We start from the raw sequence: 22,356 nt of genomic DNA on the forward strand, positions 1-22,356 counted from the left end.
AGAGAGGGAGGGGGGGCTGCACAGAGGCTCTGCGGGGAGATCAACACAGCTGTGCAGAGAGACAGAGGGAGTTGCACAGATAGTGGAACAACCAGCAGTAAGACAAAAAGGACCAAATATTAGATGCTTTAACGGTAGCCTGAAGACACACAGGGATATATAATCAGAAGTAAACAAGAAAGTGGACCAATCTCAGCCACTGGCAACACTTGGGATACAGGAAGGCAGAAGAGCAGAGGAGGAAACAAAGGACAGAGCTGAGAGAGAGCAGAAGAGTGACCAAGTGGAAATAAAAAGGAGGACATAAGAGCACGTCCAAGGCAGGTAAGAGTTAGAAATTTGTATGTAAGTAGTGTAAAAGAAAAAAAAAGTAAACAGAAATGTTTATTTGAATGTAGATGCACATATACGCAAGGTAGTATCTGACAATATGCTGTTGTGCAGTTCAGTACATGGGAAAAGAGGATTAATCGGAAGACAGATGTGAGGACAAACATGCATGATGCAATGCAAAACTAACACAGCAGGCTTCAGCCTAAGCTTCAGAGCAGCCGGCGAAAAAATGCATCCAAACAGGAGAATATGTTCACCTGACAACTACAACCTGATAACACTCTGTGCCATTTTGGCCCCTGGAGAAGGGGAATCAATAGTGTTCATTCGCACAGTCATTTAGAATGGCACTTCAGTGTAAATAATGCATGGAAAATTAAATGCTGCTTTTCTAGACTGCTGGCAATATGGCGATATATTAGCTGCAGATTGCTTTGATGATAACTGAAGCACAATAACATGCAGGACAGATTTGCATGGTTTGGATGAAAGTATAAAGTGAAAGGACAGAAGTCTGTTACTGACAGTGAAATCAATCAGGGAAAGGAGGAGGAGGGGAAGGGTTTCCTGTGAGGATTTCTTCCTTGATGAGAGGGTTAGTTGAAGATTTCTGAAAAACAAAAAATGTGATCAAGGCCACATATATCAGCAGATGGATGAGTAACTGCAATATTTAAAAAATTATTAATAAATAAAATAAATGATAGACGTACATATATGCCTATCTAAACAAAATGTTGTTTGTCAATGTGTGTGTTTGTGTGTGTGTCTGCACGAGTGTGTGAAGGCATTGGAAAAGCTACTAATATATAATATTGAAGCGAGTAATAGAGGTGGGGATCAATGCAAGTTTACAAAACATTTTAAAACTATCGTGTCAGGGTGAACGCGCAGTTATCTAACAAGAAACGAGTGAGAATGACTGCTGCGTTGCAGACTTCCCCTGAGCTTTGTAGTCACATTTAGTTAGTTGCTGCCACCTTATGGTCAAACTGTGTCATCCCAATTAAATGAAAACGGCTCTTGTGTTTGTGTTTTAGTCCTGGTCACATCTCTCTGACCTCTGCCAGCTGATCCAGGATGTCTGCCAACCTGTTACTCATCATCCTCCTGACCTTTACGCAGGGGTGAGTGACTCTGAGGTCAAAAAAGCACGCACACTTGTTTGTCTCATTGTTTCTCTCATTTCCTTTTTCATTTTTCCCTGCTTTTATCAGGAGCTGTGCATTCCATAGCAACCACTGGGGTGAATGGAACGACTCCCAGCTTCTGCCAACAATACAAAAGCTCATGAAAGGCTATAACCGCTACCTCAGACCTAATTTCAATGGTATGAAGTTGCTTGAGACATTTATTTTTTAAGCTTTTTTTTTTTTTTTACCTTTCTAAAAGTCGTCAGAGCTTTTGTGTCTTTCACTTAAGAGTGGATCAGTTGTACTGTTTCGCATGTGTGTCTCCTGAACAGAGGGCCCAGTGGAAATCGGAATGAGCCTTGATATCGCCAGCATTGATGCCATCTCTGAAATCAATATGGTACACCTTCTATTTTTGCCATCTGCGTGATCAAATGAGGGAGCAGGCGTCTTTATGTGTTTTTTGTATCTTTTCAGGACTACACAGCGACAATCTTCCTCCGTCAGCGCTGGCGTGATGCTAGGCTGATGTTCCCCGGTAATGAGAGCGTGAGCGTGGACGGTCGCCTGGTGTCACTGCTCTGGATCCCTGACACTTTCATCCCAGACTCCAAGCGCTCCTTCCTGCACGATGTCACAGTGGAAAATCGCCTCATACGCATCTTCAGCAACGGAACTGTTCTCTATGCTCTTCGGTACATTTCTTTACCGAAGCTTTGACGCTTGCTGACAGCTGACATTTCACGCTGCTGGTCACAGACAAGAAGAAAACAAATCCAGTCAAGCCCACACTGCTCTCACGTTCTATATAAAAAGAAAGGGGAAAAAATAACTAGGAGTATGACTAAAAAGCAAATGTCATCCCTCATTCATTCATCTCAGGGGTATGGCTCTGCATTCCTGTATGTTCTGCCCTTCAAACACTTAAGCCTTTGGCAGTGAAGATTTGCAGAGTCCCATATGAGTATTAAAAATCAGGCTAATCTGTCAGCTTACACTGCCATATAACTTTATTTTGACTAGACAGTTTGACAGATGAAAGAAAGGTCAGCTGTGTACAGTATGTTCAGAATCATCTTCCTTCTTATTGAGTACCGAAACTGATTGATAGCTGGAGCCATCATCTGATTGTGTGGAGGTGATTGAATGTTGTAGAACTCGAGCAACCTGGCCTCATTTTTGCAATCCGACAACACTGTGCACATAATTCATATGTGAGACACAATGATGATACTTCAGATATACGTCTTTGATCTCTTGGATGTTCATCAGGGGAGAAGAGTTCTTTATGTTCACTAATAATTAACATCCCCTGTTATAAATCAGCAGAGCTGCAGTCATTTCAGTTGGGTTTTTGAAGCTTGGTAATGAATGCCTGCTTTGAATGCCCAACAGCATCACAGCTACGATCGCCTGCAACATGGATCTGACTAAGTACCCCATGGATAGACAGGTGTGCACCCTTCAGCTGGAGAGCTGTGAGTATTTCACTGTGAGCTCCATTAACCATTAGTCATGTGTGTAGCTGGACATAAATCATCATCATCATCATCACTACTACCATTTTCATCAGCCTCTGTGTAGTGAGTATGAAACTGAAAGCCAGCTTTACACTGAGCACTTCACTAGCCAAAGGTTAACTACTCTTTGTCTTGTCAGGGGGGTATAACCTACAGGATGTGGTGTTCTACTGGACCAGAGGAAATGATTCAGTGAAGGGTTTGGACACACTGCGGCTGGCACAGTATAGTGTGGAGAGCTACTACACATCAGTGTCAGAGGCTGTGTACGAAACAGGTAACATATTTGAGCTCTCTGGATTTCCTTTGCATGTTAGGATTCATCCAATGGCAGCTGCTAGTGGAGCACAAATGCACCACAGGATTGTTTAAATCTGTATTTTTTCCCTCGTTCTTTTTATGTCTCTTTGTGTCTTTTGCAGGAAATTACCCCAAGCTGGTGCTGCATTTTGCACTGCGCAGAAATGTGCTCTTCTTCATCTTGGAGACGTATGTTCCCTCCATTCTGTTGGTGGTTCTGTCCTGGGTGTCTTTCTGGATCAGCCAGTCCTCTGTGCCAGCTAGGACCTGCATTGGTCAGTAGCAGACCTCACTCTTTTAGTCCATGATTTTGGTAACTGTCCATAGAGTGACCATTTCCATATTACAGGCTGCAGGATTTCATGTATTGGTTTTTCTTTGGTCATATGAAGTAGGGATGAGTTTTAGCATCCCACCTACTTGTAGCATAATTATAATAATAATACTTATATTATTAAATAATTGTTCTCAATATAACAACTATGATGTCTAATGTCTGACGTTTTCTGACTAACCTATGAATAAAAAGGATAACTTTGACCTTAGTCACTAAATAACTCACCAAATGATCAGCAGCTGAAGACATCAATTATAGTAAAAGTGCACAAATACATGAATAAATAAGATAAGGGTAGCATGGCATTTACTTTGCTTACACTAATGTTTTGTAGGAGTAGCTAATGGATGATGGGCCTTCACATGTAAATAACTGGACATGACTAACTTGAGCTTGTTATATAATAATATACTACAGTATATTTCTAACTAACTAGGCAGCTCATTCTAACTCTTGACAATACTTTAAAGATGTAACTCTTATTGGGATCAACTTGAAAGAAAGGCAGACGTCATGTAAAGTGAGGTCAGAGGTCAAGTGCGACATGATGTTTAGATGAAAAACAATGTGATAATTAGAATCCCCAATAAGAGTATCATTTTCTTAATGTTGCCAATACAAACAAAGGCAGTAGAATTTTAAGCATCACTTTTGAAGATAAAAGGCATTTTATGAAAGCTTGACCTTATTTGACCTTGAAGAAGTCAGAGGTCCAAAGTAAGGTCATACAGTGGCTTGCAAAAGTACTCGGCCCCCTTGAACTTTTCCACATTTTGTCACATTACAGCCACAAACATGAATCAATTTCATTGGAATTCCACGTGAAAGACCAACACAAAGTGGTGTACACGTGAGAAGTGGAACGAAAATCATACATGATTCCAAACATTTTTTACAAATAACTAACTGAAAAGTGGGGTAACAAAATGTGGGAAAGTTCAAGGGGGCCGAATACTTTTGCAAGCCACTGTATTTGAAATCTCCATATGTGATTCACTATATGTTGTCAATACAAGAAATAAGAAAGATGGTTTTAAATAACTCTATATAGCATTACACTGATATGTTAACAATACACACCACACTTGTAAGATTCATAGTTATAGGGCTTTTTTGTCCATTTTTGACCATTAAATCATTGTGTTGACCTTGGAAACTTTAAGGCAAATATTTAATTGCTTGTTAACATGACCCCACTCAAGCAAATGTGTTTACAGACAGAAAAAAATCACATGCACACCCAAAAACATGACCTCCCTGGTGATGGTAGATACAGAAATACATCACTGATTAAGATTTCACTGAAAAAAGACCCCAAGTTTTCTGTTTCCACATGCTCACTAAGATTTCTATTGTTTGTTTTCAATACAAATCCCCATACACTGAGTATTTTCTAAGATCTGCTTCCTTTAGTCTCACATCTACTGCAGCAGTGATGTTGTTTGCTTGAAGTTGCTTGAAGAAAATAATAAACCGAGAGCATGCATAAACAAAAAAAAAGCCCCTGAAAGAAGAGCAAGAGTAGTGTGGAATGGACAAACTAAATATTTGTTTGCTTGATTTAATTGCTGGGACATGCTGGAAATAAAGAAAAAAATCCCAACCCTCTGATCTGTCTGCAGGAGTGACAACAGTGCTGACGATGACAACTCTGATGATGGGTGCCCGCACTTCCCTGCCCAATGCCAACTGTTTTATAAAGGCCATAGATGTTTATTTGGGCATCTGTTTCACCTTCATTTTTGGCGCACTGTTGGAGTATGCCTGCGCTCATTTTTACACCATGCAGCACCAGACCATTGAGGATTTATATCGGGTGAGATACATAACCATGACACAGATAAAAATGGAAAGATTCTCTGTTACTGTAAACATCAATCCATCAGTTTATCTGCCCATGTAACAGGACCTTCTGAGGGAGCTCAGCGAGTCTAATGGAAATGGCTCTATCCCCATCGTCAGCTCCAGCCAACCAAATCAGTCCGTGGAGATCGGCTCCACCGCGGAGGACTCCACGGAGCAGTCAGCGAACAGCGACACCAAGAACCACACAGGAACAAAAGAGAAGGCGCCAAATCAGGGCTGCGGCTTGTCGTCAGTGAGAGACGCATCACGTAAGGCGGCATCTGTCTTCATTGTGGAAAATCCACACAACATTGATCGCTATGCCCGCACAGTTTTCCCCACAGCATTCCTCTTTGTCAATATCCTGTACTGGCTTTATTATCTCTTTCTGTAAGTGCTCATTCCAAGCCGTGGAAAGCTTAATTTCACCAACCTGAAGCTGCTCTACCTCCTCATTTAAGATCCAACACCAGTCGCCATGGTCTGAATACGAACGGACCTGACACAGCTTATTTATTGGATGGCGAAAAATCAATTGGTCAGGATTACGCTCTGCAACGAAGGCCATTATTGATTGTGTGCAAAGAGTTGGCTCCCAGCACATCAGCATGTAAGAGTGGTAATGCAAAGCCTGTATTGTCTACTGACCAATCCATAGATCAAATGAGGAAGAGTTTAGAATGAATAGGATGCTGAACAGCACCACACAGTTGGTTGCTATGCATTGTTTGCATGAGACCATATACTGTATGATTATGTTTCGCTGTACAATGTGAAATTAAAAGACTACATCAGTGACTGGAATGTGTCGGTGCATTTTATGAGAAGGAAATTCAGTCTGTGCTTGGTAACAAGTTAATTAAACAGGAACTGTTTGGGAAAATAAGACACACATTTATTATTCCCTCATCCAGGCACGAGAACAGTAAAGTGCAACAGGCGACCACAGGTTTGGTAAGGAAGGTGTTAAAATGACATTTGATGATTTCATTAAAAGGAAAAGACAGATTTCTATCACTGATAGCACCACTTTGTTAGTAACTCAATGATCTGTAATGTAAGTATTCAGCTGTATTTAAATGTGTGCCAAAGAGGGTGATCAGGACAAGCATGGATTTACTTTGTTTTTTACCCAGAATCCTCTATGGCACGTACCCGAATACTGACTTCAGGTAGAAAAATGCACAAAAAGTTTTAGGCACTTAAAAGGAGTAGCAACATTAGGGATATGAGCCACTGCGGAGTCATTAAAAAAACATCAAGAAATAGAGAGACTGCTGCAGCAGATGGTATTATCTGAAGATTAGAGAGTCACTATGAGATTACTTGATGCAACTCAGAGAGCCTGAACCCCCAGAGGAACATACCTGCCAATTACCTTGGAAAACTGTGCCTAAAACTTTTGCACACTTTGTGATGAGAAATATACAGTATTTTAAGTACAAACACATATAGAACAGTAGTTGGCGCTCATTATGTACAGGCAGGAAAAAAAAGATTATGTCACCTAAAAGGCACATCATGGCTTAAACTGTCTTTCATTCTCAAAGTTTCCCATACGTCACATTGCTTTGGTCTTCTTTCTTCCCCTCACGACACCATTTAAACATTTCTGGCTCTTTTCCACACTACATTTTATTCATTTGTAGTGCTTTCCATACTTATATGTTGCCTTTCTCTGCTGAACTTACCCTTCTTGATTTTTTTTTTCCTTTTCCAAAATTTTAAACTGCACCTTTCCAGAAAGTGAAAATACTTGGCTACAGACCGTAAGCAGTCGTTGGAAATATTCAGTAAGCTGTACCACCACCTAGTGGCTGATTTCTTTCATTACTGTTTATGCAGTTTCTCAGCAATCCAAAAAGGAAACAAGTCTTGACTTTCATTTATAAATGGCAAATTTTAGGCAAAGTGTCCAAAGTCTCTTCCAGATATGCATTATTTCCCTCGTCCTCCTAGGTTCCTTTCTTTGACTCCCATTCCTAGAGAAAGAAAATCAGATTATTTTTTTTAATGATGTGAAAACGGATTTCAATTAATTTCACAGGAAACACAAAAGTGTACTTATATCATTAAATAGTTGTTCACAGTAATCTAACAGAATGAAAACCTAAGGCTTTTTGGGGAAAAAAATGAAATGAAAAACAAGGTCATGGTGCACTAAATTGTATTCACTCGTCTGCCTTCACACACATATGAACTTGAGTGACTTCTCATTCTGAAGCCATTAATATGACATTGGCCCACCCACTGATGCTATAACAGCTTCAACTTTTCTAGGAAGACTTTCCAAAAGGTTTAGAAATGTGTTTATGGGAATTTTTGCCCGTTCTTCCAGAGGCAGACACTGATGTTGGACGAGAAGTCCTCTGAGTTTCCGCCCAATTCATCCCAAAGGTGTTGTGTTGGGTTGAGGTCAGGACTCTGTCTTTATGGTCCTTACTTTGTGCACTGGTGCACAGTTATGTTGTAACAGGAAGCAGTCTACAGTCCAGTGGCAGAATGCTTCAAACCACTGCGCCTGATACTTTGTATCGAGCTTGGTGATGTAAGGCTTGGATGGAGCCGTTTGGCCATGGAAACCCATTCCATGAAACTCTCTCCACACTATTCTTGAGCTAATCTGAAGGCCACATCACATTTGGAGGTCTGTAGCAGGAAGCTGACAAGCTCTGTGCACTACGTGCCTCTGACCCCACTCTGTGATCTGACGTGGCCTACCACTTCATGGCTGAGTTGCTGTTGTTTCTAATCACTTCCACTTTGTTATAAAACCACTAACAGCAGACTGTGGAATATTTGGTTGCGAGGAAATTTCACGACTGGGCTTTTTGCATAGGTCCTGAGCTCCTGAGAGCGACCCATTCTTTCACAAATGTTTTTAGAAGCATAAACAGGTGCTTGATTTAATACACCTGTGTCCATGAAAGTCAATGGAACAATATGGTGTATTTGTAATGCTTAAATTTTGCAATACACATTTTTTTATTGCTGCTTCCTCGTAGACTGCCTCACATTTCATTAACACATAGAGCCACTAATATCTACACTGAGTGCACTATCATATGATGACTATCTATTTATGTGTGAACTGTGAAAAACCCATTAGATGATGGTACATGCCGCGGTGACTCTATTAACTCCCTGAGGAGACTGAAAAGAAAACATGACAATACACAACAAGCTGAGCAACTGAACTGCGTGCAGCAGAAAGGATGAATTTCATCACTATTACCTTTGCTTTCTGCATGACAGTTCCAGTACAAGAAGCGTAAACAGACGGTGGCCTCCTACGCAGCTCTGCGGCACAATTTACTGGTAAAGAATCACTGTAGATATTCTGGATCTTCTTGCTAGAAGCCTGGACAATATAGAAAAAGTATAGAAGTATATAAAAATCTTTGTATGCAGAGGGCCTATCTTTCTACATTAAGCATAAGCGGTACCTGAACAGGAGGTTTAGCCTCCACTGATGCCCCCAGGGTTCCTCCTGCCAGGCTCTTATTTAGGTTTTCTTTGACCTGAGTCAGTCGAAGTTCCAGGTCCACCCTCTCTGCCTCTTTAGCTCGACAGGCCTCCTCCAACTGAGCCACACGCTTGTTCAGGAAGGACTTCCTCTTATCTGCCACACAGATTCACAGAAATAGATCAAAACAATAAGATACGCATTTGTACGTTCATATCCTCCTTTGCATTATAAATAAGTCTTAAAATTCAGGTTTTCAAAATAAAGCACTTACTCAAGTTTTAAATTTATTGATTTTACAATAAATCAATCTCAATCTCAAGAGAATTTTTTTTTAAATTTATTTATTTAGCGATGAAATTTATTAGACCACCTGTTAAAAAAAGCAAGAAAACAAAAATATTCTAGAAATTTGCCCAAAACTTGTTTAAGACTAAAAAAAGGAGAAAAAGTTGTATCATTATTTAAGATGCAAATAGCAAACTGAATTCACATTTTTAAAGCCACCAGACTTCTGTATTTGGAAATTAACCAAGTATAACATTCAACCACTAAAACACATTTTTAGTATAAACTTATTTTTAATAATAATGTGCTATCACTTTTTGTTTTTACTTTATTTTGTAAAACAGTATAATCGAATAATACTGGATAACAACAATAATTATATTTTAGCATTAAAAGTACAATTTCAAGTAAAAGACTTACACATACTGCTCAACTAGCCTGAAACAAGTTATTAACATTAAAAAAATATTTCAACAACTGCAGCATAAACCTCACAATGCAGGTTGCTGTTATAAATTTTTTAAGCACTGTATAAAAAAATAGAATCTAATTATGAAACTTAAAAAAATACTACTTAGATGTTTTTAAAGAAAACATTTTGCTTCATTAAAATGTGTTTATGACTTTTTTAAGGGTCTTTTTAATCTAAAATGTAATAGGTTTCATACAGTTGTGTTTCTGTGGCACAGTTATGATTGTTTCCTCTGCTTCTGCTGGAAGCACGCCACACAGTACTAGAGGAAATTAGGTAATTAGACAAAGCAGACATTTTTTTCATAAGCATGTTGTTTCATGTAATAATTTTAATACCAATGCTGTATGGGAAACTTCTGCTCTTTCATGGCCTTATAATAAAGGAGGTCACAATGCGGGGTCATATAAAGAGCCGTGATGCATTATGATGTAAAGGACGTCTGGCAAATTTGCACAAACACACCAATGAATCCTGCAAAAATAAGACTAAAATCCTCCCATGTTTTTTTTGTAACTACGTCTTCATTCATTAGTTAATCATCGAGAGGGTACATGCATGTTTTAGTTGTGTTTTTCATTTTGGGACTGCTTCAACAATAAAGAGCAACCATTCATGCAGGATCTGCTCTCTGTCTGACTTTATATCTTCTTACCCGCAGCTGTCTTCAGCTCTTCTTTCAGCTCTCTCTTCTGCTGTCGGAGGGTTACTAGTGCATTACGTATGCCATCTCGCTCTTTCTCCAGCTCCTCTTTTTCTCTGAGGTAGCGTTTGGCATCTTCTTCTGCTCGCGTTTTCCCATACCTTCCGTACTGGCTGGTATCTGGATGAGAGCAAAGGTTAAAGGTCAGATGTACAGGGGTTATGGGAATAAGACAAAACCCTCTCACGGCAGCCTGTCTGCATAATTAATGCTATGCTCTCCGTGGGAGCTGCCTGTAAGCGTCACATGGATGTAGAGCGTGGTCGTTTTTTACAACAGGCCAGAGAGAGACAGTGTTCATTTTTCTAGAAATTGTGTGGCTTTAATATTAGAGAACATTAAGTTTTACTGTCTCATAATATTTTTGTGTTCATGTCCCATTTATGTTTCAGAGGATGTTTGATTTTTTTTTCTTTCTTTAAGCATCAGACATTAAACTTACTATCTTACCATGCTCCACTCACCCCAAAGCAAACCCTAACCTATAATGGCTATAATACAGCGTTGTAAATTCAAGGAAACCCGGTGATATGGTTGCAGGAATTAAAGATAAACACACACACTTCTGCGGGGTAAGAGGTCAGAGGGTGAGGCAGCAGATCTAATGCAAGTGTCCAATAAATCTCAGGTTACATCCTGCAGCTCTCAGCCCTTGGAAAGCCCGGCTTCTTTGATGTGCCAGAAGGTGACAGCGAAGACCACAGCGGAGACGCGGCAAGAAGAGGAACCCTCGCTAGAAATCCGCACTGATATCACTTTTCTGTAACTCAGATGCTCATCTCCTTCACTTGTGCAGCAGAGAGCGAATGACAAAAGGGAGCAAATGGGAGAGGCCAGAGCAAAGGGAATGGAATATGGGCGGAAAGTGAGAAGATGATTGAGTGAAGAGAAGAAAAGAAGAAATACTGAGCCAGATGACTGCTCAAATTTTATGACTGCCAGTGCTCAAGCCCACAACTCGAAGGAGTGTAAGCTATATGAGCTCAAGAGCACTGGAATCTATGACTTAGTGAAATATTGATGTATTAAGAAGAATTATTTCTCCCCCCCACCACAGTATTTTGAGCTGTTTTTATGTTTGTTTTTTTTGAATCACACAGATGTAAATCAAGGATGAGTATAAAATAGAAAAAATACTTAATATAACAACAAAGTATATTAATAAACTCAGCCTGTAAGTTAATATATGTGGAGTCAGCTCCTTTCAAAGTAGTTGGAAAAAGACACCAGCACTGCTCATAAGGCTGCAGATTAAACAATAAATGGCAATGTTTCAAAGTTGTAAAGCAATATTTTAAGTTTCATACTGACAGAACAATAAAAAAGAGAATTGCCTTAAAAATGGTTTAAAAGAATTGGTTTACCACAAATGTAACAAGTCAGGAGACCGTTTAGTCACACTCCGAAGAGGGGCGTTTAAAGATGTCTTCTTTTTGATTTAGGAAGCATTGAATTAAAAGCTAAATATGTATATAAAATAGAGGATTTTTTGTTGCTTTTTGGAAAATCCTAGAATTTATTTCACAAGGTTAGACTCAGCACCACTTGATGAACTGCAAGTTACACTGGAAAACAAACTGAGCACACTTACGTGAGCCTATTCGCTTCAGGGAGACTAATGGCTTGGTTCTGTCAGAGTCGCTACTTGAGAAACTTGAGCGCCGTTTCCCTGTATTCCCAGACTGCTGCCTGCGGTTCTCTCCTGACTGGGTGGAGCAGAGAGAGGGCGGGGGGAGTGACAGATGTGGGAAGAGTGAGGGCAGATCAAGAAAAGTGAAATTTGTTTATCAGGCTATGCAGTGAACGTGTCTCGGGATTTACTGATTTGAGACTGCTGTGGTGTGCGTGTGTGTGTTTTTGGTTGTAGGTGGTGAGAGGCATGTGTTTAAAGTGCATGTTAATGGGGTTAAGAAAGGAGTTTACAGGCTGTGAAACTGCTATGACCTCTTGCCTTCCTGTCACCAGTCAGAGCACTTTATCTTTTTTTTTCCTAATGCGGACACCCTGATCTTTCTCTGGTAAAAAAAATATGGCATCACTGATAGGCATGCAGCAGAGCACTGTCTATTTATTTGGGTGACTGATGGGATGTCAGACAGCAAAAACCTAAACAGCTGCATGCCCATACATCTTCTGATCTGGTCACATCAAAGTTAACCCGTGATTTCTGAGCGTGAGTGTCCTGCTTACCTGCAGATCCTCGTTAGGTACCTCGTCGTATGTTCTAGAATCTGTGGAGGTGCTGCTGGAGGAGGTAGCCCACCTAGTTTGAGAGACAACAGACAAAGTAAATTTACATAAAAATGATGTAAGCAAAAACATCGCTGCTTTGGTTGATGGCCTAGCTTTGAACTTGTCCATGGATCCTGACCCCCTTCCGCTTCATCTCACTCACAGGAAGGAATGCCGCGCAGCATCACGGATGTTAGCAATGGTTTCCACATCTACATAGTCATAATGCAGTGATTCTGGGTCTGTCGCAGAGCCCATTTCTGCCAGGAGGAGACCGAGCCACCGTCCAAGCTCCTCTGAGCTGCTTGCCTGACAATTTAAAAGAAAGGCATTGGATAAATAAATAAATAAATAAATAATCAAGTTTAATATTCAATCTACTTAAAGACTGTGGTGATGTACACTGACTCTTGATGAGACTATAAGATGCGTAATATATTTTTAATAGAAAAGTTGCTGTGTTTACTGTTAACTTTTAAGTTCCCCGAAAATTGAAAGTTAAAAAAAAAAAACAACTCTGAGAACTTTGGAAATGACGACGCAGACACCAGCTTTCCAGACTGGGTCTTATCTGTTACTACATGTCTGCCAGATTTGTTATGCCCCTGTTACCTGACCTTAAAGGAAGAAAATAGACATCAGTCTTGTTAGACAGTCTGCTGCCTTCATGAGCAGGCATGCCAGGCGTACGTGAATGGTCGTGTGATATGCACGTTAGTATGGATTCAGATTATTTCTGAAGCGTTTGTACAGATTGTGATTGTTTTTGCTTTGCAGGTATTAGAGTGGATGAGAGAAACATCTGGCTCATTAGCTGATAATTGCTTCACAGTCTGTTTATCTGAGCTCTTTTTACTAAAACAGCTGCCCAGTGCTGACCGAGTTGAGCTGACGAGAGTGATGAGATTGAATCAAAACATTAACCCAACAATAAGCCTACCACCTCTGTTGGGCAGATGGAGACTGGTTAAAAATATCTCCCTGCTTATGTTCTTATGAAAGATGACTCTTTTCAATTCTCACAGATTCGACCATTCTGGTAATATCGTGCAGCTTTGAAATAATCAAACAAGAAGCACACCTCCAGGGCAGCCACTTCTGTGCTGTCCCGTAAGACACGGAAGGCAAAGGGGTGCTTGGGTCCGAGTCCTGGAACCACCTCGCAGCCGTGGAGAGGAAGGGAAGGGAGAGACATCCGAGGATCTCCTTTGTCGTGGTAGAAGTGCAGGGCACCTCTGCACACGCAGCACCACTGCTCCCGCCACGCCTGGTTCACCAGCACTGACAAATGGCCTGCATCGTGAGGAGAAAAGGAAGAGCTACGCATTCCGCAAACTTGGACTCCTGAAGCACGACATTGAAGCGGGCTCTGACCTTGCCGAGGATCGCTGTATGTCCGTGGGTCACTTGTCTGAGTGGACTTCTTCTTTGAGAAGCTGATGATGCGTGTGATCTTACGCCCCGCAGCAAAAGGACCCCGTTTCACCTTACCTAAATAAAATAATTAAAAAGAGTTTAAAATCAGATGCTTTTGTTTGGATTTATCTGTGTCGTTTGGGAACTGTATTCCCAATCTGTTTTTTTTTTATCAACATGTTTCAACAGAATCCTTCCCATCTCATATGGCATAAATGCAGCAATATGGAAGAGTCACACAAATTACATCCCAGCAACCTCTAATTGGAACAGCTGCAATGCTTTAAGACTGCGTGCATCTCTGCCTTACCATTCTCTCTGCAGTTCTCTCCAGCTGACACGCCCACACTGTCTGAATCCGATGTGTTCCTCTCCGCAGACAACCTCTGCAGAAGCAAACACGCCAACACAAGGTTAGATTTTATCAGGGCCCAAGGTTTCATTCTAAGCTAAGCTGGTCTATACTTGCCTTTGACTAATAAAGAGCTAAATAACTATACTTTAAAGGCATTTCTTCTCATACATATCCACCTTGTTAGACGTCTTTCTCTCATGCTGTTTCCTAAATACAAACACATGGCATAATTAAACAAATAGTCTCCTTCCAGCTCTATATGGGCTCCCCTTGTTTTAGTATTTGTTTTTGTATGAGAGCCTGTTGCAGATTGTGATCTAATAAACTCCTAAAGAGGATGTGCCTCTTCCGACACTGGCTCACCACCACCTCCGTCAACGAACTCTTAACTCCTAATTACCCTGCTTATCTCCTCTTTGTTCTGCGAGCCAAACACAGGTATCTATGTCGAGCCAAACAATTGTTTAGGAAAATTGATGCTGACAGCACAATTGCTGCTTGCTGCTGAGCATTCCTCGCCTCAGCTGTAAGGAAGAATTACGGACTTCGGGGATATAACAAACCCCCCCCCACAAGGATACACTCACATAAACATCCTCTCTCTCACGCTTACCTTATCAAGTTCACATTTTCTGAGAATGACAGGAGATGCCGATTCCTCGGGCGCTGCGCTGTGACTGCTCACCTCTCTGACAACCTGCGGGAAAGTTTACACTTATCACTCTGGACTGGATGCTAACACCCCACGCTGACGAACCAGTGATGATTGGCAGCTGTACCAGTGGAAAATACATGACATGCTAAAATTACCGTAAGCCACGTGTGGGCCTGCTCTTTGCTCTGTACCGCCAGCACCAGCGCGTCTCCATTGGGTAAGGTAAAGCGAAGCTCGTGATGCTTCCTCTTGGTGTCTTTGGGGACGTAGACTACAGTGCATTGGGGCAGCAGCAGGTCCACGTAGGGGGACATGTCTTTGGAACTCTTATAACACTGCACAAAGAACAACATGTGGTACGCGTGAGGGGGAAAAAAAAGGAAAGATACATAAGTAAAGAACATCCTTTAAGGAAGATGAGTGCAGCATCTCACTTGTAGCCTGTTGTCCCGTATGACAGTGAGCTGCTTGGCCCACTGCCCAAAGCGTTTTTTACGCAGCAGGAAGGCACAAATGCGACAGTCCCTGGCAGGAGGCATGGAGCTCTCATCGGAGGGCCACTGATGAGTAAGCCGGACGCTCGGGCTCCTTTCTTCCTCATCTTCCTCGTAGGACTCGTAAGAACTGCTCAGAGCATCAGAATCATTGTCTATTGTAGCAATGAGAAAGACAGAGAGAGGGAAAATGTAAGCTTTATTTGTTGGAAAAACGCGGTATTTACCCGCCGATCCTGGAAACGTGTGGGTGTTCTCACAGGAGTTTTTGCGACGTAAGTTTGAGCAGGTAGTGGGGTATTGGTTTTCTGTATCTTCATAGCCATCTTCTATAGAGTTAGGAGGGCTGGACCTTACTGGAAAGGGAAGGAAAAAATGCATTTTACCTTTTGTTGCGCTAATTATCTGTGGTACATCCTGCTATATGATTGTGTTCATATCAATTATATCCTGTGCATGGAAAATTCTAGAACACTAAGGTCACTGAGTTCAACTGAGGTGGGAACATGCTGACCTCTTGTTATTATATACTCAGGCATCTTGCCAGGGCTCAGGGGCACTGCCTCTTCGTAGTACTCCTCCGGAGGAGGGGTTGTGGGCAGCGGGGGTGGCGAGTCAGCTGAGTGTGGGGCGGCACAGCTCTGCTAAGGGAGACACATAAATATAAACAAAGCTCCCAAATTTCCTCCCCCAAAAAAAGCCAAAAGAGCTACATAATCAAAGAGACGCACAGAATAACCCTGTAAAAAAATTCCATAAATTAGACGCATGGGCTCTGGGCGGATCCCCAAGTCTTCACTCGTCCAGCAGTTTATGGAGCAATGAGCATGTCGAGCAAAGGGAAAACCCCACAATATGGAACACAGTCTCTGGTTTTCATCGCCTCTTTTGGATTTGCAATTTGCAAAGTGCAACTGGGGCAGCAAGTGCTGAAAAGACTGATATTAAACAGCTTACAGCCCGCACACGGAATCCTTTCACCTTCAGGACTTTAAGCCAATATTTAGTTAATTTCCAAAATATGAGTTCTCATATTTTCTCATATTTTTCACTTGCCTTTTTCGAAGTTTCAGTTTGTGCATTCTTGTTTTCTTTCACATCATCAGAAACATCCTTTAGGTCTCCAAGCTCACAATCTTAAAAAAAGAAATAGACATTCATTTATTCTCGTTATGTTAAGGGCAGGGAATTTGCATAAGTGGCTTTCATTTGATCTCACGATGGTGGAGCTCACCAAATGTCTCAAAGAGAGACTCTACAAAGCTTGTGCCATTTCTGTACACTGATGAGTTCATGTAGATGTAGTCTGTTCCTGACACTAGAGGGGAGGAAAAAGAAAACACAGGCAAAAAAACAGCATTAAAAAAAACTTTATGTGTGCAATCATTCAGAACTTAGTGTAAAAATGAATTTCCTTCCTCGCTGTTACCTGATGGCTCTAACTGCTGCAGGAGGTTCCGCACTGAGGTCTTCTTCTCCTGGGTGGTGGAGCTGAGGTTCTCCTGGTCCAGCATCTTCAGCAGCACGCCCAGCTCACTCACCAACACCTCCATTGCTGCATAGAGAGGAGGGCAAATGGTCAAAGGGGTGTGTGAGTGTGTGCGCGAGCATTTGTGTATAATTAGAGAGGGCAAAGGTCAGACTAGCAAGTCTAAACAAATCCCTGGTGTATGTCCAACAGGCTCTTTCTGCTTTGCTTTCCCCTCGGCCTTCTTTCAATTTGTGTCACTCTGCTTCACAGTTTGTCAATATCCATCAGCCATCTCATCACTGAGTCTCCTTTCTATCTCCCTCTGTCTATCCAGACTAAACAATGCCAAGAGGCTTCAGTCACAGGAAAAACGTCTGCTAATTGCTCATTAACCCTGTAAATATGTGAATTTGGAGCGACGACCAAAGATAACAGCAAATGAACAAAACTTCCTGAAAAAAGCTCTAAAATTCTGCAGATTCACAAACTCAAATTTGAATCAACATTTAAGTGACAGAAAAATTTGATTTTTGTCCCCCTGGCCCTCTAAAAGGACAAACAGATACAGGCAATGGTTCAATATGGAGCATCGGACTCTAACAGGAATAACTTAAGGAGCACTTTAGAGAGCTCAGAACAAGCCAAATGAGAAAGCTAGAGCTTCATTCACAAGGACCCGATCTTTATCCAGCAGTTGCGAAACTGAAATGCCGAACTTAGAAAAACACAAGCTGCCTTAAACAGGCTTTCACAGGGCTCTCTGGGTCCTCTGGACTCAAGATTGTAGGAACAGATATATCGCATACATCATATGTTGATCTGAGAGGTAGGACAGGTCCACTCCCTGTTTCTCAGAGCAAAACCCAAATAAACTAGCTCACTCTCCCCAGCTGCTGCAAGCCTGAGAAAAGATTTGCAACCTGCTGCAAGCCAGTGCCACCAAGCAACGCTTTTTGTTTCTTCCAGCTTCCCGAGGTGTTTCCATTAGCTCGTTTGTAACCACTGACTGTATTCTAGCACCCAGTTTATTACCTCTGTAATCCTAAAATCCACAGTAAAAAACAAAACAAAACCTAACAAATGGCTGAGTCACTGCTGGCATTCTTGTCTGCCTCCCCCTACTTCCCATTCCCCTCCATCTCTTACTCTCTCCCCTCCCTCCTACCCAATTTTCACAGTCCAGGCCCCTTGGACCTAGTGAACCGTGCGTCTTACTAGGGTCAGCCGCGGGACAGCCGCTGAGCCAGAAAACTCTTTGTACAGAGTGCGCTCATATGGCAGCAAGACCTGTTGCGCTAAGCACACACACAAACACAGGCAGAAACAGACACATACACTCGTGCACACAAGCCCAAAACGCACAGGCAGGCTCATGTGTTGTGCATTTAGCGAGGTGTGTCAAATCTTAACTTTTGTCTGCTTATCTAGAAAATGCACTCGAACCACCATCGTGTGCAGGATTTTGTACACAGGCCTAAAAAGCACATTAATAAGTTGAGGCAGAATGTTGGCTGTCTCAACGTATGACCCCAACGCAGTGAACTTGCATGTAATCACCTCTGACAAGCAGAAAATAAATAAGTTGGAGAAAATATCTATTGTTTGTCAGTGATGTATGTCCTACATTTCAGGGTGCTCCCACTCCTTAAAGACAGACATACTTTTCTTAGGTGGGTCTTCCTATGGGTTTTAACAATGCCCAGCCAAGGCTACGGTCAAAAGCAACAACAGCTACAGTAGGTGTATGTTTGCCTGTGTCTGTTTAACCACTTTCTTTCTCCTGTACCAGCCTGGTTTCCTTCCATTGTAATAATAGCCCGCTCCCACTCTGAGGAACGGGCATGAGGATTTAATCCATGCTGTGAGCTGGAATGCGTCCTCATTAACATCTGATTCATGCGGGGAAATGAGGAAGTGGAAGGACAGGAAACTCATGAGAGTGGGATGTGTGGGCCTGGTGAACGCTGTCACTCTGCCAGAGGTTCCAGCTGTTTAGATTCTGGCTCTAGCGTAGCACTGGGCTTCCCCTAACCTAAGTGTAAGACAAAACCGTATCCACAGCATGACTCATTCTCTGCAGAGAGAAGTTGAAATTTACACCAGTCAGCACTAAATCAAGTATATTACATATAATATAACAGAGAAATTGAGGCGATGCTTTCAAAGGATTTGGTCAGAAGTAGGTCGCCTCACTCCTTAAAAACGGTTTCACAATTTTACTCCTTAAAAATCAGATTACCCAATTTCACGTTTACAGTGCAAGGGCGAGCGAGAAGAAATTACTTCCTCATTTTTGGCACTTGCGGCACGTGAGACCACCCTCAAGTCGTCCATCGTTCCTTTATAATTAACAACACACCATTCACGAGTGTCGTCACACGTCTAAAGCGGCAAGTCATCTTTTGCTTTTATGCTGCAACTGCTCGTGCGTGTGTTTGAGTGCGATACGTAACTTATGTCTTCTAACTAATTAGGCAAAAGCTCCCGTAATGTTACAGTGATAGATGAAAATGTGGTTCAGTATAGTGAAAGCAATGTATGTGTCTCCACAGAAGGTCAAAGGATAACTTTATTCTAAGCTTTGTGTACTTTCAGCTTTAAAAAAAAGACATCATAAAGTAGAAGACTTAAGACACCAGAGAAAAAAGATTGTGCAGGTCTGCAAAGTCAGTCAAAGCTTAGAACACACTTGGTTTCCTCACACTTGCTTAACAATTGCTGTTAAACACCAGACACATTCCTCGCCTTGTTCATAGTGCAAGACTCTACATTGTGTGTGTGTGTGTGTGTGTGCAGACCTTTGTTAAGTGGAGAGGGTAGTTTGTTTAACACTGCAGACTCAGGCCTTTAAAAGGAGCTTACATTTGTAGACTTTCTGTGCCAACTCTGTACGGTTGAATGATGGGTGAATAATTTCAGTGAGTCTAGCACCTGTGCTAACATGCCCAACAACATCTAAATTAAAGAATAATCTGACCTCATACGATTGCACCATTTTTCTCATCCCCCGCTCCCTCCAAGTACCAAAGACTTCCTTCATGCTGAGCTGACTTCTTTTCTTGCCATGCAACCCACCCACACACAGACACACACACACACACACACAAACAAACTTAATATAACAGTATGTCGAAAGTGACACGATTCAGACAGTCAGCAGCAGCTTTGTTTCACAACATCACTGTAAGCAGACATTCCAACTTATCCAACAAGAATTTGCAGCCCACAAAGAGTCTTCAGAGGCTTCAGAAATCACAATGTTTCACTAACGACTCTGGCAAACACAGCTTTCTCAACAATTCAACATTTCTGCCTTTCTTTGTGTTTCAGTGAGCTGGCATGGCCCTCAAGGCATGAAATAAACATCACCTGATTCCTACTGTGTTTGGATTGAAGGCACGACACCTTTAGCGTCTTTACATCCCCACAGCTAACACACCTCTCTTTCCCTCGGCATGCCCAAATCCTGTAGCATCAGATGCTTTAATATACCAACATTTATAAAATATCTGTTTTTTTGTTGTTTTCTTTTCAAAACACTTACCTTCACGGGCAGTGGATGACAGTCCCACCATTCTCTAATTGGCTCATTCATACACAAAACAGATACTGCAGGAGATACTCCAGACTCAAAGACACCCTTTGTGCTCTGCCCTGTGAAGTCTGTAGCGGAGGTGAGCTACCATCTGCTGAATTCACACTCCCTTTACCTCTCCCTTCCTCCATCTGATCTGTTATCTCCCTGCACCTCCCTCTCCGTCTACCCTCCTCTCGTTCCTTTTTTTTGAGTGGGGGGGGGGGCAGGGTATAGGGTGGTGCTCTGCGTGTGTGCGCATGTGTTTGATCCCCCTTCTTCCACTGTAATCCTAGGGATCGTATGGCACCTGGGAAAAGCTTGCTGTGTAAACACACACACTAATAGCTAACTCACATTCTTTATTCTTTTGCATTCTTTCCCTCTCTCTTTACATTATTAACTTTTAACTAGTAGCTACAAACTAAACAGGTTCCAGTTTAGCTGCCTGTGGAAATCCCCAGTTTATAGGGGTATTTTAACATGTCAAGTAAAAGTTGCAGGATTTAGGAAATTCTGTGGAGTAGTCATTAGGGCAAGTTGAGACCTTTTCAGTGTCACACGTGGAGGATTTGCTGCCTTGAGGCAGAATCAGGCAGCCAAACACGATGCAACATGCTGCCTTCAATCACACTGGCAGTAACGTGGCACAAACAGCCCTGAAGCATACACAGTTCAATACACAACCACAAGCACAATATGACACACTAGCTTCTTCTAAGTGTAAGCTTTTACTATAAGAAGCCTCTTGCACAAGACTGGACAAGTATCATTATGATGTCACAAGAATGGGGTTACAGCATAAGCTTGCAAGTAATAAGATCACCTGTTGTTTGGAATCCTAGTGTGACCCCTCATCAGCCCTTTGTGATTCTATTTGGGGAGCTCATTCACTTTTTTGTTCAGAATTAGACGAGAATGGTTTTAAGATCTATCTGTGCTAATCGAGACTAGTTAACAGGTTGTACATTTTTATTTAACTCATACAAAAATTTGTGTTTTTTTGTCTTTTGGTAGCTGATAAAAAGCACAACTTCATAATAAAAATATAGAGTACTGTGCAAAACTATTGAGATAACCCTCATTTGTTTATATTTGCTAGGATAATTTGATGTAGGTGATGCCATTTCTCAAAAACACAGGTACCACAGGCCATAGTGTGAATGTGAGTATTAAAGTTTGTTTGTCTCTCTGTGTTAGCCCTGTGATAAACTGGTGATCTGTCCCAGGTGTAGCCTGCCTCTCGCCCTAGCACAGCTGGGATAGGCTCAGCTGCAACGGGATAAGCTGAATTGGATAAGCAGATAGAAAATGGAAGAATGGACTCCATTAGACCTTCTGCCTCTGATTTTCAGTGCAGTTCTTGTATACACAGTTGTTTCCATGTCTCGCTTTTTTTTCTTTCTTCCCTCTCTTTGAAAGAGTAACATAGCATTGGTTCCACAGCAAAGGGTGTTCAAATTCAAGCGGATGAATTTTTTGCCCAGGCTTTTCTCCAAGTTTTCCTTCCTTAAGAATGATTTTATGACAGCCATCATTCTGAGGCCTTTCTGCTGATGCTTAAGCAAACAGTAGATGGATCAACTGAAGGGCCAGATGCATGTCTCAAAAATCCTAATCAGATACTGTTAATCTGTTGCAGATAGTTTTGAGGCTTGTCATTTCTTTTTTGTCCTACACCTGTGTAGTTTCCTCAGATTTTTTAAGGACACACTGCACACCATGCTGACATACAATAGGTTTTCAGCTAAACCAAAGGAAT

At 41.7% G+C, this 22,356-nt stretch overlaps 2 protein-coding genes across 6 annotated transcripts in view; one reads left to right on the forward strand and one right to left on the reverse strand.

Annotated features, from left to right (window-relative positions):
* Nucleotides 1-6,266, forward strand: gabrp (gamma-aminobutyric acid type A receptor subunit pi). Of its 2 annotated transcripts, none has more exons than XM_084941841.1 (10): nucleotides 1-324; nucleotides 1,374-1,460; nucleotides 1,551-1,663; nucleotides 1,799-1,866; nucleotides 1,944-2,161; nucleotides 2,862-2,944; nucleotides 3,126-3,263; nucleotides 3,409-3,561; nucleotides 5,246-5,439; nucleotides 5,530-6,266. In XM_084941841.1, the coding sequence occupies exons 2-10, from the start codon at nucleotides 1,414-1,416 to the stop codon at nucleotides 5,860-5,862; spliced, it is 1,347 nt and encodes a 448-aa protein (XP_084797967.1). In that variant the 5' UTR covers nucleotides 1-324; nucleotides 1,374-1,413; the 3' UTR covers nucleotides 5,863-6,266. The 2 variants fall into 2 exon arrangements, with proteins under 2 accessions (XP_084797967.1, XP_084797975.1); XM_084941849.1 differs by having other exon boundaries at nucleotides 1-320.
* Nucleotides 6,254-22,356, reverse strand: part of afap1l1a (actin filament associated protein 1-like 1a) — a 27,316-nt gene continuing 11,213 nt past the window's right edge. For 2 of the 4 annotated variants that reach the window (XM_084941825.1, XM_084941817.1), the window contains exons 2-19: nucleotides 16,979-17,104; nucleotides 16,784-16,867; nucleotides 16,606-16,685; nucleotides 16,064-16,190; nucleotides 15,810-15,905; nucleotides 15,490-15,704; nucleotides 15,211-15,390; nucleotides 15,014-15,097; nucleotides 14,356-14,431; nucleotides 14,004-14,120; nucleotides 13,711-13,922; nucleotides 12,793-12,938; nucleotides 12,588-12,660; nucleotides 11,989-12,103; nucleotides 10,350-10,517; nucleotides 8,915-9,090; nucleotides 8,704-8,829; nucleotides 6,254-7,450 (exon numbers count right to left, since the gene is read on the reverse strand). In XM_084941825.1, coding sequence (XP_084797951.1) covers nucleotides 7,424-7,450; nucleotides 8,704-8,829; nucleotides 8,915-9,090; nucleotides 10,350-10,517; nucleotides 11,989-12,103; nucleotides 12,588-12,660; nucleotides 12,793-12,938; nucleotides 13,711-13,922; nucleotides 14,004-14,120; nucleotides 14,356-14,431; nucleotides 15,014-15,097; nucleotides 15,211-15,390; nucleotides 15,490-15,704; nucleotides 15,810-15,905; nucleotides 16,064-16,190; nucleotides 16,606-16,685; nucleotides 16,784-16,867; nucleotides 16,979-17,104 — 2,228 coding nt within the window. In that variant the 3' untranslated portion in view covers nucleotides 6,254-7,423. Of the gene's footprint in view, nucleotides 7,451-8,703; nucleotides 8,830-8,914; nucleotides 9,091-10,349; nucleotides 10,518-10,958; nucleotides 12,104-12,587; nucleotides 12,661-12,792; nucleotides 12,939-13,710; nucleotides 13,923-14,003; nucleotides 14,121-14,355; nucleotides 14,432-15,013; nucleotides 15,098-15,210; nucleotides 15,391-15,489; nucleotides 15,705-15,809; nucleotides 15,906-16,063; nucleotides 16,191-16,605; nucleotides 16,686-16,783; nucleotides 16,868-16,978; nucleotides 17,105-20,564; nucleotides 20,791-22,356 lie in introns of those variants that run through there. The other 2 variants (XM_084941808.1, XR_014801497.1) reach the window with 2 other exon arrangements.

The sequence above is a fragment of the Perissodus microlepis genome, chromosome 2 (assembly GCF_051167445.1).
Source record: "Perissodus microlepis isolate ML-2025 ecotype Zambia chromosome 2, ASM5116744v1, whole genome shotgun sequence".
Classification (NCBI taxonomy): domain Eukaryota; kingdom Metazoa; phylum Chordata; class Actinopteri; order Cichliformes; family Cichlidae; genus Perissodus; species Perissodus microlepis.